At 47.5% G+C, this 13451-nt stretch overlaps 1 protein-coding gene across 1 annotated transcript in view; it reads left to right on the top strand.

Moving 5' to 3' along the window:
* Positions 1-12615: 12615 nt before the first annotated feature.
* Positions 12616-13451, top strand: part of reck (reversion-inducing-cysteine-rich protein with kazal motifs) — a gene marked incomplete at its 3' end in the record, with an annotated part of 253151 nt that continues 252315 nt past the window's right edge. The window contains exon 1 of the mRNA XM_083631915.1: positions 12616-12811. Within this exon, the coding sequence (XP_083488041.1) occupies positions 12736-12811 (76 nt within the window). The 5' untranslated portion in view covers positions 12616-12735. The remainder of the gene's footprint in view (positions 12812-13451) is intronic.

Consider the following 13451-nt stretch of genomic DNA (forward strand, 5'->3'; position numbering starts at 1 on the left):
CAGGTGCCTAAAAAAACACTCCTAAACAGTACTCTCAGCGTAACTGAAAGTCTTCAAGGTAACTGGGCAACTTATGCCTACCCCACACTACAGGATAATTTGCAAGATTATGGCCAAGATTCCCCCCTCCCGATTTTCTCGGGGGTGCTCCCGATTTGAGGCGCATCGGGCAGATAATCTTCCCAAAAGATCCTGTAGTGTGTGGGGTTCAAAGATTCACAATCGGGAAGACTGCCTCTTCCCGATTGTGAATCGGGCATATCTAACATGTTAGATATTTACAACCCGACAGGCGATTGCATCTTGAGCAGAGAGCCAGTAGTAGCTGCGTTTCCATTACAGTTTTTCGCAAAATAATCTGGTCCGCGTCCGCTCGCAGCCCCGCACAGAAACAAAGAACGAGGAAATTGTCATCGAGGTGAAATACCCGTGCGTCTTTGAACGGGACGGAAAACTAATGCTATACTGCAAAGCATGTAGCCTACAACAAGCGCTTAGGTCTCATATGCTTCCCGCATCGGCGAGTGTCCGCACGGAAAAGTGAGTCAAATCAGCAGACGCGCCCTTCCACAAGGCACCTGTGCAGACGGTTTTCGCCTGGCCGTGCACAGTAGGCCTACACCACGAATGGACGCGGCTGGGCGGACAAAGGGGAGTTTTCAAGACTTCCGCGAGCAGAAACCCACACAGTGTATAAAAGCTCCACACGTTTCCTCGTCAAGATTCAGTGTCTCTCATTTCCGTGCGACAGCATAAAGTTCAAGCATAATTCCAGCATAACGCTATACTGCAAAGCATGTAGCCTACAACCAGTGTTGCCAGATGGCAAATGTTGAATTATCGTACCAGAGGGTCAAAATTATCGTTTTTGGAGTGAAATTATCGTACGCCCCCTCCCCAGCGCTGCGCGCCTTCGTCAGGGGGGCTGGCTGATCAGGCTAGAGTGATAGACGTAGGATTCGACTGTGTCACAAAATGATGAAATTATCGTACATTTGGGGGATTTTATTATTAGGGGTCCAAGCACGAAGTGCGTGGATCCCTATTGTATCTGTTCCGATTATTTTTTTTCTTCTTCTCCGGTAAAACTGTATGTACAGCAGAAACTGTAATGCTCAGCGTAGCCAGACTGGGCACATAGATTGTAAATGTGCCTCACTACTCAGAAACAAAAAATTACCCATATCGGCCAGATGGTGGCGCTATAACAGACCATTTCGCGTTATGGTCCATATCTTCTGAACCGTGAGGCGTAGAATCAAAATTCCACTTCGGCTGTATTCCCTGGATCAATACGCATCTATCCATATAGGCCACGCCCATTTGCGTGTGCCTAGATGTTCCGCCATCTTGGACTTTCTCAAAAAAAAAAAAAACGAACTCGTCCTAGGCCATTTGCCCGAATGAGCCCAAACTTTTTGTGTGTCATCTCTGGACTTCCCTGATTAAAAAACTTAGAAAGAATTTGGATACGTGAAACCGTCTTGAAATGATAAATGTTTAAACTTTTGTGTATTTACTTTTGTTCTTTTCCTGCCCTAAAAGTGTGTGGATCTCAGAAACCATACACCCCCCATCACCCAAACTTTCCACACAGGTTCACGACATCACCCACTACTCAGAGTAAAAAAATTACACCAATCCACCAGATGGTGGCGCTATAACAGCCAATTTCACGTTTGTCGGTCCATAACTTCTGAACTGCGAGCTGTAGAATCAAAATTCCACATCTACTGGTTTCCCTGGAGCATCATGTATCTAACCCACTAGGCCACGCCCATTTCTGTGTGGTAGATTTTCCGCCATTTTGAATTTGATCAAAAACCTACTTTTGCGAGCTCCTCCTAGACCGTTTGGCCAAATCACACAAAACCTTTTCTGGGTCATCTATGGACTACCCCGACCTAAGGTTAGTAAAGGATTTTGGATACGTGAAACCGTTTTGAAATGATAAATCTCGAAACTTTTAATGAAACACATGCCAACACTAAATTGCCCACAACTCATTAACCGGTCAATTACAACTACTGCTGCTACTACTGCTACCACTCCCACTACTACCAACACTACTACTACTACTATTACTACTTCTGCTACTATTACTACTACTACTACTACTACTACTGGAAGTTGGAATGTAGCATTTTGGGTGGGGTTAATGTGTTTTGGGGTTCTGCATCTGCTGTAGCATAATACATAGTTGGTTTAGATGTCACACAGTAATGCCCGATCCACAAAGACTTGACACCCACGTTTGAATAAAAACAAGTTTATGTCACAATAAGGTTATATCCGTGCCTTGTCATTGCTGTGGAAGGATGGTGTAGGGGTAAAGTAGCAGACACCAAAGCTGGAGGTCCTGGGTTCAAACCACGGCCAGGTAACTGTTTCATTTTTTGAAAATGTAGAATAAAGGTTAATCTGGATATAATTATGTATAACGCTGCTGAATACACACTGTGTACATAGCAGAATAACTGAATATGCCTATTTATGGTAACGTCATATTTCGACGTCCTCTTGACATTCCTGTGTAGATGTCTAAATGATCCCCAAATCGGCTGTGATTTGGCCTAGTCCTGGACGTCACTGAAAGATGATATCAGAACATCATCATGATGTAATTGTGTTTGCTGGGAGCCTTCTTTCAGATATATGAAAGGAAAAACATTCCAATACATTATTGTGTCTTCAGATGTGAAAGGTCCAAAAAGAGAATTAAATCTGAATTATCCTTGTCACTCATGTGTCCAGCTCAGTGGCCTTGTGGTCTGAATGTCCGCCCTGAGACTGGGAGTTCGATCCCCGGCCGAGTCATAGCAAAGACTATAAAAATGAGACCCATTTGCCTCCCTGCTTGGCACTCAGCATCAAAGGGTTGGAATTGGGGGGTTAGATCACCATATGATTCCCGAGCGCGGCGCACGCTGCCGCTCACCGCTCCCCCAGGGGATGGGTCAAATGCGGAGAACAAATTTCACACATTGTGTGACAATCAGTGGGACTTTACCTTTACTTTACTTCCATTGTAACAGCACAACCCACACCAATTAGTTCAAACACCTCCATTCAGGGCAGACTTTTAATGTAAAGTGGTGGATTATGTGTGTAATACAGACATGTCCTTAATGGTAAATGGACTGCATGACAAGCTGCAATGCAGGGTGCTGGCTATAGTCATCAAAAGCAATTTCAGGGATAAAACCATCAACGTTCTGTAGTGGACGCCACTATGCCCTATGGTTTGATGTGTGTGTGGGAAAGACTCAATGACAACTGAAAATTCTGATTTCAGAACACAAAAGCTCCATCATGAGACAAGAACTAACCTCTCCTGTTGCAAAACACGTTCTTGAACACAGCCACGCAATCTCCAGCTAACATTTCCAAGATATTGAAAAAGTTCATGAAACACCGCAAAATAAGGAGGCAACATGTGGGGTTTTAATTACTATTACTGACTTAACTGTCTGAAGTTGAAAATTGTTCATCCCACATGGGGTTTGAACTTTGAGCCACAATAGTCTTTAGTTAGCATAAGTCATGAGCTTTACCAAGTGAGCTATCCAGACTGTTGTATTTAACTTTGTAGACCATATTATATGTATCTGCAGAGCCAGAGAAGTACTTGTCGTATTGACAGTATGTTCTACCCAAATACCACTTTCTGTCCAGATACTTAAAGGGATATTGTACACAAAAACTGCTTTCTATCCAAGTACTACTTCAAGTTTCAAGACATCACGCACTACTCAGAGGAAACAATTACACCAATCCACCAGATGGTGGCGCTATAACAGCCAACCACCACTACTACTGCTGCTGCTGCTACTACTACTACTACTATTGGCTACTAGTGGCGGCTGTGGCTCAGGAGGTAGAGCGGGTTGTCCACTAATTAGAAGGTTGGTGGTTCGTTCCCCGGCTCCTCCAGTCCGCACGTCGAAGTGTCCTTGGGCAAGACACTGAACCCCAAATTGCTCCCGATGGCTGTGCCAGCACCCTGCGTGGCAGCTGGCCGCCTTCGGTGTGTGAATGGGTGAATGTAGGCACATTGTAAAGCGCTTTGGATAAAAGCGCTATATAAATGCAGTCCATTTACCATTTACTATTCTTAGTACTTCTGCTGCTACTACTGCTACCACTCCCTCTACTACCAACACTATTACTACTACTGCTACTACTACTACTACTAGTACTGCTTGGAAACCGTCAGGTCACCGGATCTCAACCAAACTTTGTTTACTTGTGCACATACCAAGTCTGAATAAATGTGCACTATCTGACATATACCCCCCAAGTCACCGGAAGCTTGGACCCCGCATCGCCGCTTGCGGCTATATTTATTATTATCATTATTACTACTACTACACCCGGTGCGCACACTGAATAGACATTTTAAAAGTTAACGTCGAGCCCTGCTTCCAAGGTGAATCTTCGGCATAATCTTCTAGTGTGTGGGGTTGCGTTTGAACAGACGCGATTGTGTGTGTTTCCCAAGATTGAAATGTTAAAAAATCGGCTCTCTCTGTCTTGTAGTGTGTGGGCTCTCAAGATTTTTATAATCTTCAAGGATTTGAAAATCCTGTAGTGTGGGGTAGGCATTAGTTTCCCTCTTTGACTGTCTCCTAACTGGAGAGGAAGTTGACACAGTCCCTTGGTTTGTCTCTGATTGTCCTGCAGCTTCGGTCACTGCCGGCTTCTCCACCGTCTCTCCACTGAGCACAACATCCTCAACATCCAGGAATGTCTCTGCTGTTGTTATGTGTTGACTTTGCAGAGTTGTGTCAGTCTCTGGTCTCTCCGTGTATTTGTCTGGTTTCTGATACTGAGCCTGGATCTGGTCCACATGTCTCCTTACAACTCTCCCATCACCCAGCATCACTTTGTATGACACTGGCCCTGTCACAGACTCAATAATTCCCGGGATCCACTTCGGTCCTAGACTGAAGTTCCGGGTCTGCACTGAGTCTCCCATTTTGAACCAGCGTCCCTTTGCCTTTTTGTTGTGATCTTTGATCTGTCTTTCTTGTTTTTCATGCACCTTCCTGGTCAGATCCGGGTGGATTAAATCCAGTGTGCAACGTAGCTTCCTCCCTAGAAGTAGCTCTGCTGGCGATAGTCCTGTTGTAGTCTGAGGAGTCACTCTGTATCACATAACACTCTGGCAACCTTGGCTGTCAGTGTGCCTTCTGGACATTTTTTCATCAGTCTTTTAAATGTCTGTACTCCTCTCTCGGCTAACCCATTGCTAGCAGCATGGTAGGGTGCAGAGGTCACATGGCGGATTCCATTTCTGCTTAGGAATTCTTTGAACTCTGTACTGACAAAACACGTGCCATTATCAGACACTAACAACTCTGGCAGTCCATGGTTGCTAAAGCTGGTCCGCAGGCAGTTGATTGTTGTAGCTGAAGTGGCAGCGTTCACTGGGTACACATCCATCCATTTGGAATGTGCATCCATGAGCACAAAGAACATCTTTCCCATGAACGGTCCCGCGTAATCAACATGAAGACGACTCCAGGGCTTGTCAGGCCAGTCCCAGGGGTGCAGAGGAGCTGGCGCAGGAACATTACGATGCTCTTGACATGTTGTACAAGTCTTGACCATATCCTCCACCTCCTTATCCAGCTTTGGCCACCATACATAGCTCCTGGCTAGTGCCTTCATTCTTGACACTCCCGGGTGGCATTGATGTAGCTGTCTCAAGACATTTTCTTGGCCTGGCTTTGGCACAATCACTCTTGCCCCCCACAACACACACCCATCCTGGATGCTGAGTTCATTTTTCCTCACTCTATAGGGTGCAAATTCACTTCCTTTTAGGTCTGATGACCAGCCTTTGTGTACCATCTCCCGCACACGTGAGAGTACGGGATCCTTATCAGTCCATACTTTCACTTGGTCAGCGGTCACCAGTGTGATGTCAGAGCTCTCCAGCATGAGAACTCTCTCCTCTGGCCTACCCAATTCAGGTTTCTCTGGGAGGGGTAGACGGCTCAAGGCGTCTGCATTGCCGTGGTACTTTCCTTCTTTATACACTATGGTGTATTCATATGCTGTCAAGGTTACAGCCCACCTCTGGATCCTCGGTGATGCCATTTGTGGCACTGCACGCATCTCATTGAAAAGTGACAACAAGGGCTTGTGATCTGTCACTATTGTGAACTTACGTCCATAGATGTACTTGTGAAAGCGTTTGATCCCAAAAATTACAGCCAGACCTTCCTTGTCAAGTTGGGAGTAATTTTTCTCGGCTGCATTGAGTGTCCGTGATGTAAATCCGATTGGCCTTTCAGTTCCATTTGGCATGCGGTGAGACAGCACCGCACCGACTCCGTATGGTGAGGCGTCGCATGATAACACAATATCCTTCTCGAGGTCATAATGTACTAGCACCTCAGCCGACTGCATCAATTCTTTTGACTTTTCTAATGCAGCCTCTTGTGCCTCTCCCCACTGCCACTTTGTGTCTTTCTGTAGCAGTTTGTGCATTGGAGCAAGGATTGTTGACAGACTTGGCAGGAATTTATTATAGTAATTTAACAGTCCCAGATACGCTTTCAGCTCCGTTACGTTTTCTGGTGTAGGTGCCTCTTGAATCGCTTGCACCTTTTCATAGACTGGGTGTAGTCCAGTTTCATCCACTTTGTGACCTAGATACATCACTTCCTCACTCATGAACGTGCACTTATTCCTCTTGAGTCTGAGACCGGCTTCCTTTAGCCGCTGCAGCACTACGGTGAGAGTTTGAAGATGCTCCTGATCGTTTCTGCCTGTCAGCAGGATGTCATCTAAGAATATTGTCACATGAGGGATGCCTTGCAGCAGTCCCTCCATGGTCCGCTGGAATATAGCTGGACTAGACGATACTCCAAAAGGTAGCACCTTGTATGTGAACAAGCCTTTATGTGTGTTGATGATCACATATTTCTTTGCTTCCTCATCCAGAGGGATTTGGTGGTATGCGTGACTCAGATCTAGTTTATTGAACTTCTGACCACCTGACAGACCTGCGAACAAGTCCTCAATTCTGGGAATTGGATATTGCTCCAGTTTTGACACTTGATTCACAGTCAGTTTGTAGTCTCCGCACAGCCTAACCTCCACCCTGCCTTTCATCGCGTAGGGGACAGGTCTGGCTTTAAAGAACCTGGGGGTTGCTCCCTTTTCCACGTAGATCTTAGCTGGGGGCCCTTTAAATTTCCCTAGCTCCTCTTTGAAAACCTCCTCATATTCCCCAAGTACCTCTGTTAAGGTCTCTTCCCTAACCTGGTGGATTTGGTGTTCTGGTCTCCACTTTAAGCCTAGCTTTCTAATCCAGCCCCTGCCGACCAGACTAGGCCCTGTCCCTGCTACGACTACCACCGGTAGGTCTGTGATAGACTTTTTTCTCTGCACTTTGACAATGGCTGCTCCTAAAACATCTACTGGGTGTCCTGTATATGTTCTGAGTCTCAGTTTACAAGGCTGTAGTTCTGGCACCTCTTTTCCCCATAAGGTTTTGTATACAGTGTGATTCATTACTGTTACCCCACAGCCTGAGTCCATTTCAAACTGCATCTCAGTCTCATTAACTGTCAGTGTCTCTACAAATGGCTCCTCTGACAGTATGTCTATGACATCTAATTTGTAGATTGTATACATGACCTCATCTGTCTCCATGTCCTCTGCTACACTCTCCCCTTGTCTCACATAGTGTGCACCTTGTGTTCCCCCTCTTTTTCTTGCCTGCTGTGGCCCACCCTTAGCTTTTTCTGTGCTAGCTGAGCCTTTTGACCTGCACACCTTTTTAATATGGCCTGACTTGCCACACTGGTGACAGGTTTCATTTATAAACCTGCAGTCCCCAGCCCTGTGCTGCTCACTCCCACACCTGTAGCAAGCCTTGCCTTGCTGGGGCTTACTGGGGTTTGGCCTTGCTGACATTTTGTGCACTGCTTGGGGTACCCTCATGTGTGAGGGTGCAGACTCCTCCAGCGACTGTATGTCTCTTACGTCGTTGCTGGCTGTCTCAATAGCCTGGGCCAACTTCAGCGCCTTGTCGAAGGTCAAATCAGTCTCTGACAACAACCGCCTTTGTATGCGATCATCACCGATCCCACAAACCAGCCGGTCACGTAGCATTTCAGCTAACTTGTCTCCGTAGTTGCAATCTTGCGCTAATTTCCTCAGCACAGCGACGTATGCCATGACTGATTCTCCAGGCTTCCTGCCTCTTGAGTTTAATTTGTAGCGCTGCACAATCTCGCTGGGTTTGGGGTTAAAATGGTCCTTCAACAGTCTCACAAGCTCATCAAATGACTTGTCTCCCGGTTTAGCAGGGCTGACTAGATTCCTCAATAGACTGTATGTTTGACTGCCAACTGAGCTGAGCAAAATAGCTTTCTGCAGAGCTGCATCATCTATCTTGTTTGCTACAAAAAAGCGTCCGAGAACTTCACAATATTCCTCCCACGTCTGGGTTTGGCTATCAAAAGGAGCCGTGCTTCCTACCATGGCAGCCGCCATCTTCTGTGTAGGGCTCGTTTACTTTACTCACGGTCCGGAGCTCTCGTCTTTTTGCGCTATTTAATTAGCAGTCCACGTGCATTCGTGCACTTTCTACATGAGGCAATCCACAGTCTGCTTTGGCTTTATCCTCGTCGCCATTTATGTAGTGTAGCGTTCCAGGTAATCCAGGTATTACCTGTAATGTGATGTGCAATAGAAGTGTCTAGATTGCAGCTAGGAACTAATGTGTGTGGGTGTGTTCCTAGGGGGAAGGGGGTATATAGGACCAGCGGCCGGGGGCCGGATGTCAGTCAAGCTATGCGAGTGAGCGAGACCGGTTGTTGTGTGTAGAGCTAGCGGTGTGAAGCTAGCTGCTAGGAGCTAAAGGAGCCTGTGAATAAAGAACCTGTACCAACTACAACTCTCCGGTTCCTTGGCGTATCAGCGATACGCTACATTGGTGTCAGCAAGTGAAGCGGTAGCGCCTCTGATTCGGTCGAGAGGGGAGAGAGTGAGGAGGAACGGCGGAGGAAAAGTTGGAGATCAAAGGCTCGAGCGACCTAGCGGTAGCAAGCTAGCTGCGTGTGCTAGCTGCTAGGAGACCACGTGTGATGGTGCGCGAGGAAGAATGGCCATCGGTGAACGGGAGAAAAGAGGAGCTGACGACGGAGATCAGCTCGATGCTGGCGGGCGTGGAAGCCCGTGTGTTGAAAGAAGTCAGACGGCTGGTGGAAGAGACTCCTGCCTGGGCAGTAGAGGTGATGCGGGCGCTGCGGGAAGTCATGCAGCGGGTGGATTTGATGAGCGCGGAGGTAATGCAGTGTGGAGAACGGCCGGAGGAGCCACAAAATAGACTGTGTTGGACCTGTGGAGAACCGGGCCACGTGGCGAGGTGGTGCCGAGGCGGTCCCGGGAGACGGACCGGGTATGCGGGACAACGACATGGACAGCAGGGAGCCTGCTGGGCATGCGGAGCGATCGGACATCTAGCTAGAGAGTGTCGAGAAGCTGTCGGGGACTGGAAGACAGCGAGAGAGGAGAGACGTGCAGGCGGCGGACAGGTGAGGCTTTGTTGGACTTGCCAGTCGCCTGAACATTTAGCCAGAGACTGCACTAAGGGTGTGGGCGCTGCAAGAGACACACAGCCGGGGGAGCAGCCGGAGCAACAGGCAGAGGAGCAGCGGAGTAGTGGAGCAGCCTGAGCTACAAGCAGCGGAGCAACGGGGCAGTACAGAGCCGATTGTTCTGGGCAGGAGAGTGACGGTTGAGCCGGCCCAGGCTAGCTGCTCTGCATACCAGCCAGTAGTGGCGGAGATCACCATCAGTGACGAGACAATCAGGATAATGGGGATTGTGTTGAACAGCCAGAAGGAAGGCAGAGACATCACCTGCAATGCTGTTACAGTCGGGGGAGCGGCGCTCGTGTCCCCGGGGGAGCGAGAGGGGTCAAGGCCGGAGGAGACGGCCCAACCAAGCCGCTACACACCCCCCACGGCTGCACTGCAGAAAGCCGAGGTGGAGATTGACGCCGATGGTGTTCGCCCTGCTGTCCTCAACACGTCGCCCCCTGGGGGAGCGGGACGGGAGGACGAGCGAGTGCAAGAGCTGGACGACGACGACAGGGTCATCTGGGATGTCGACGTGGGTGAGTGGATACGCAGACAGGAGGACGCGGATATCGGTCCGGTGTTCGCGTGGGTAGTGGCCGGACGCCGGCCCCCTGTGGAGGAGATTCACCTGTGTTCTGGTGCCACGAAGGGACTGTGGAACATGTTTTCGGACCTGCATCTGAGGGGAGATGGGGTTTTGGTGAGAAAGGGGCACGGGAAAAGCGGGACCCAGTGGGTTGTACCTAGTTGCCTGCGAGAATTGGCACTGAGGATGGCGCACGTGGGCACAGGATCCAGTCATTTTGGGACTGAAGAGACACTCAGCCACATCCGTAGAGTTTACTACTGGGGCAAACAAAAGGAGGACGTGCGGAGATACTGCAGTGCGTGTGAGGACTGTAGAGCACAGAAAAGGGACCGAAAAGAGTCACCTTGCGAAGGACTAACCCCACTGGGGGTGGAGAAGGACTAGAGTGCTTCAGGTGGGACAGAAGCTTTGAAAGGGGGGATGGAAATGATGGTGGTTTAAATGAATGTGTAAAGAAGAAAAGAGAAATAAGGTAAATGTTGGGGTCAAATGTTGAACTGAAATGATATGTGGGTTGAATTGAAAATGAGTGTAAAGAAAAGAGGGAAAACGTAAATGGGTTTGAGTTAAATTGAAATGTGTGTAAAAAGAGAATTGAAATGTGGGTTAAATTTAGAGGAATGGGGAAAGAGGAAGGAATGAAAAGAAAAGCAAACGGTGGTGGTGGAATGCGGAAAGAAGTGGTGAAATAATAAGAGACTAACTGGGGGAATGCAAAGAATGTTAGTGTTGGTGTGTTTTGGTACAGGAGGGATATGTGTGGGTTGTGCATGTCGCGTGGAAGCGACATTATTGTTGGGCGGGGAGTATGTAGCGTTCCAGGTAATCCAGGTATTACCTGTAATGTGATGTGCAATAGAAGTGTCTAGATTGCAGCTAGGAACTAATGTGTGTGGGTGTGTTCCTAGGGGGAAGGGGGTATATAGGACCAGCGGCCGGGGGCCGGATGTCAGTCAAGCTATGCGAGTGAGCGAGACCGGTTGTTGTGTGTAGAGCTAGCGGTGTGAAGCTAGCTGCTAGGAGCTAAAGGAGCCTGTGAATAAAGAACCTGTACCAACTACAACTCTCCGGTTCCTTGGCGTATCAGCAATACGCTACAGTAGTAACTCAGACAGAGTACTCATTGTGAACAAAGGAGTTATTTATTCTCGTGAGAGAGAAATGTGGCAGCCTGGTTACAACGTAGTTTCAGGAAGTACAACTCGATATGGCTTCTTATTCTATATACCCGGAACCCCATTACAGAGCCCTCTAGTGAACTGGAGGTAGCACAACACAGTGAATCTCACATTATCACAGCAATACAGAGCTTCGCCACCATGTTCAAATGGCTTCACAGCCCAGCGCTATTGCTGGGGGCTTGGTCTCGACCCAGTCTATAGGGAAACAGACCACGGACCAGCATTTGTTCCAGGGTCCCCCATCTGATAAGATTTGTTGCTTTTAGATGTTTTATTACAGAGTGTATGAAACCCATTAGGCTACCATAATAAAAATAAAAATTGTGGCATTGTGTTACATATGGATGGAATTATAGTTAAAATAAATTATTCCCCTTTTTGCTGGGGACCCACTGGAACCCTGGGGTCTATAGACCAAATCACCGTGACGTCACCATGTAAACAAATTTACTTCCGGGTACCACTTGGGGAAGGCGCCAGGTTTAAATGTGCGTGTTGTCAAATAAATGCTGACAAACCCTCTCGCTGTTTTCGGCCGACTACTTTCAATTTAAATGGTTAAACGGTTGGTAAACATGCTTGTCCGACGTATCTAGCCTTTCTTCTGTGTTTGTTTGATGTAGTGTTAGCTAGCTAATAACGTTTGTTTGTCTGTCAAACTCGCTGTTTTTTTGCAGACTTGTTAACGTTACAGACAGAGCTACTAACCTCGCGTCACCAGGCTCTTCTCGGCGAGAAAGAGCTACTGACGCCACGTTAATTTAATTTAGCTTCAAGTCTACTCTGGTCTGGTCCAACAGGTAAATTAGCTAGTCTGGTCTCCACTAACTTTAGTGAAAGTGTTGTTATGAATGATATTAAACAACAACAGAACACGGACGAACCATTTTTGTCTTCTTTGTCTGTTTTTGTCTTCAACACGTCAGTTTGTGCCGTCCACCGCCATTATAATGTGTGGACCTCAGGGGTATCTGGAAGTAAATGTAAACATCCCGCTGATTAGGTCTATAGCCTATTTAGCCTATTGGGATATTTGGGTACCGTTAACCCGGCCCGTTCTCCGCTTTGCGCATGTCTCTGCAGTCTGCACTGCAGCTGACGGAACACCGGGGCTGTGAACAGAGAGAGGGAGAGAGAACTAGAGAGAAACAGAGAGAGAGAGAGAGAGAGAGAGACTTGAGAGAAAGAGAGAGAGCGAGAGAGAGAGAGAGAGAGAGAGAGAGAGAGAGAGAGAGAGAGAGAGAGAGAGAGAGAGAAAGAGAGAGAAAGAAAGAAACTGGGGGTCCCATGGAGCTTGCCATCACAGCACCAGTGTTTTATATGTCTTCTTGTCCACGATGCACTTTAGGATTTCAATAAGATGCGTGTGTGTGTCCAGATAAGCAGCTTCCTCCTCGCCTGCCTCTACTTCTACTGCCAGCCGCTCCGCGCTCAGGGTGAGTCCGCCTGATTTAACGCCACAACTGGAACTATTGCCCTATGTCTGTTAGACTGTTGTCATGCATTGATGACCTGCATTTGCTGGAAAAATTGATAGAAAACGTGTGAGGGGCGGATGGCAAAAACAACTTCATATTTAGGCGACTCAATTGTCTTTGTGCTCCACTTCTAGACCAACTTGTTGATTCAGTGACAGCTGCGTCCTGTTAGACCCGAAACTCGATTCATAAATCCGGCACTATCATGTTCCTTGATTGGGTCCAACGCAGCATAGGCTATAGCCTAGCTACCTCGTAGAACATGACTTGAGACTTTTGTAGGCCTAACTTAACGGTCTTCTGGTCAATTCGGCATAAATGATCCACTAACCGTAGTATTTTATTTTAATAGCAACTTTGATAATTGGTTTATATTGCTAATGTGATACCACTATGGCTACAGTGTGCTATGATGGGAGAAGATTGACGGAATAACGGTCAAAACAGTGTTAAAATTAAGATTAAGTGACAAATAAGTGCTACTTGGTGACGTGTTGGATGGATGCCGAATTGAAGAGTGCGTCCATAATATTCGTAAAAGACGTTTAGTCATGTTCTTTCAGATGTGTAGCCTACTAAGTAGGCCTAAAGGAACTTT

This window comes from Poromitra crassiceps (genome assembly GCF_964638095.1).
Source record: "Poromitra crassiceps genome assembly, chromosome: 2".
NCBI lineage: Eukaryota > Metazoa > Chordata > Actinopteri > Beryciformes > Melamphaidae > Poromitra > Poromitra crassiceps.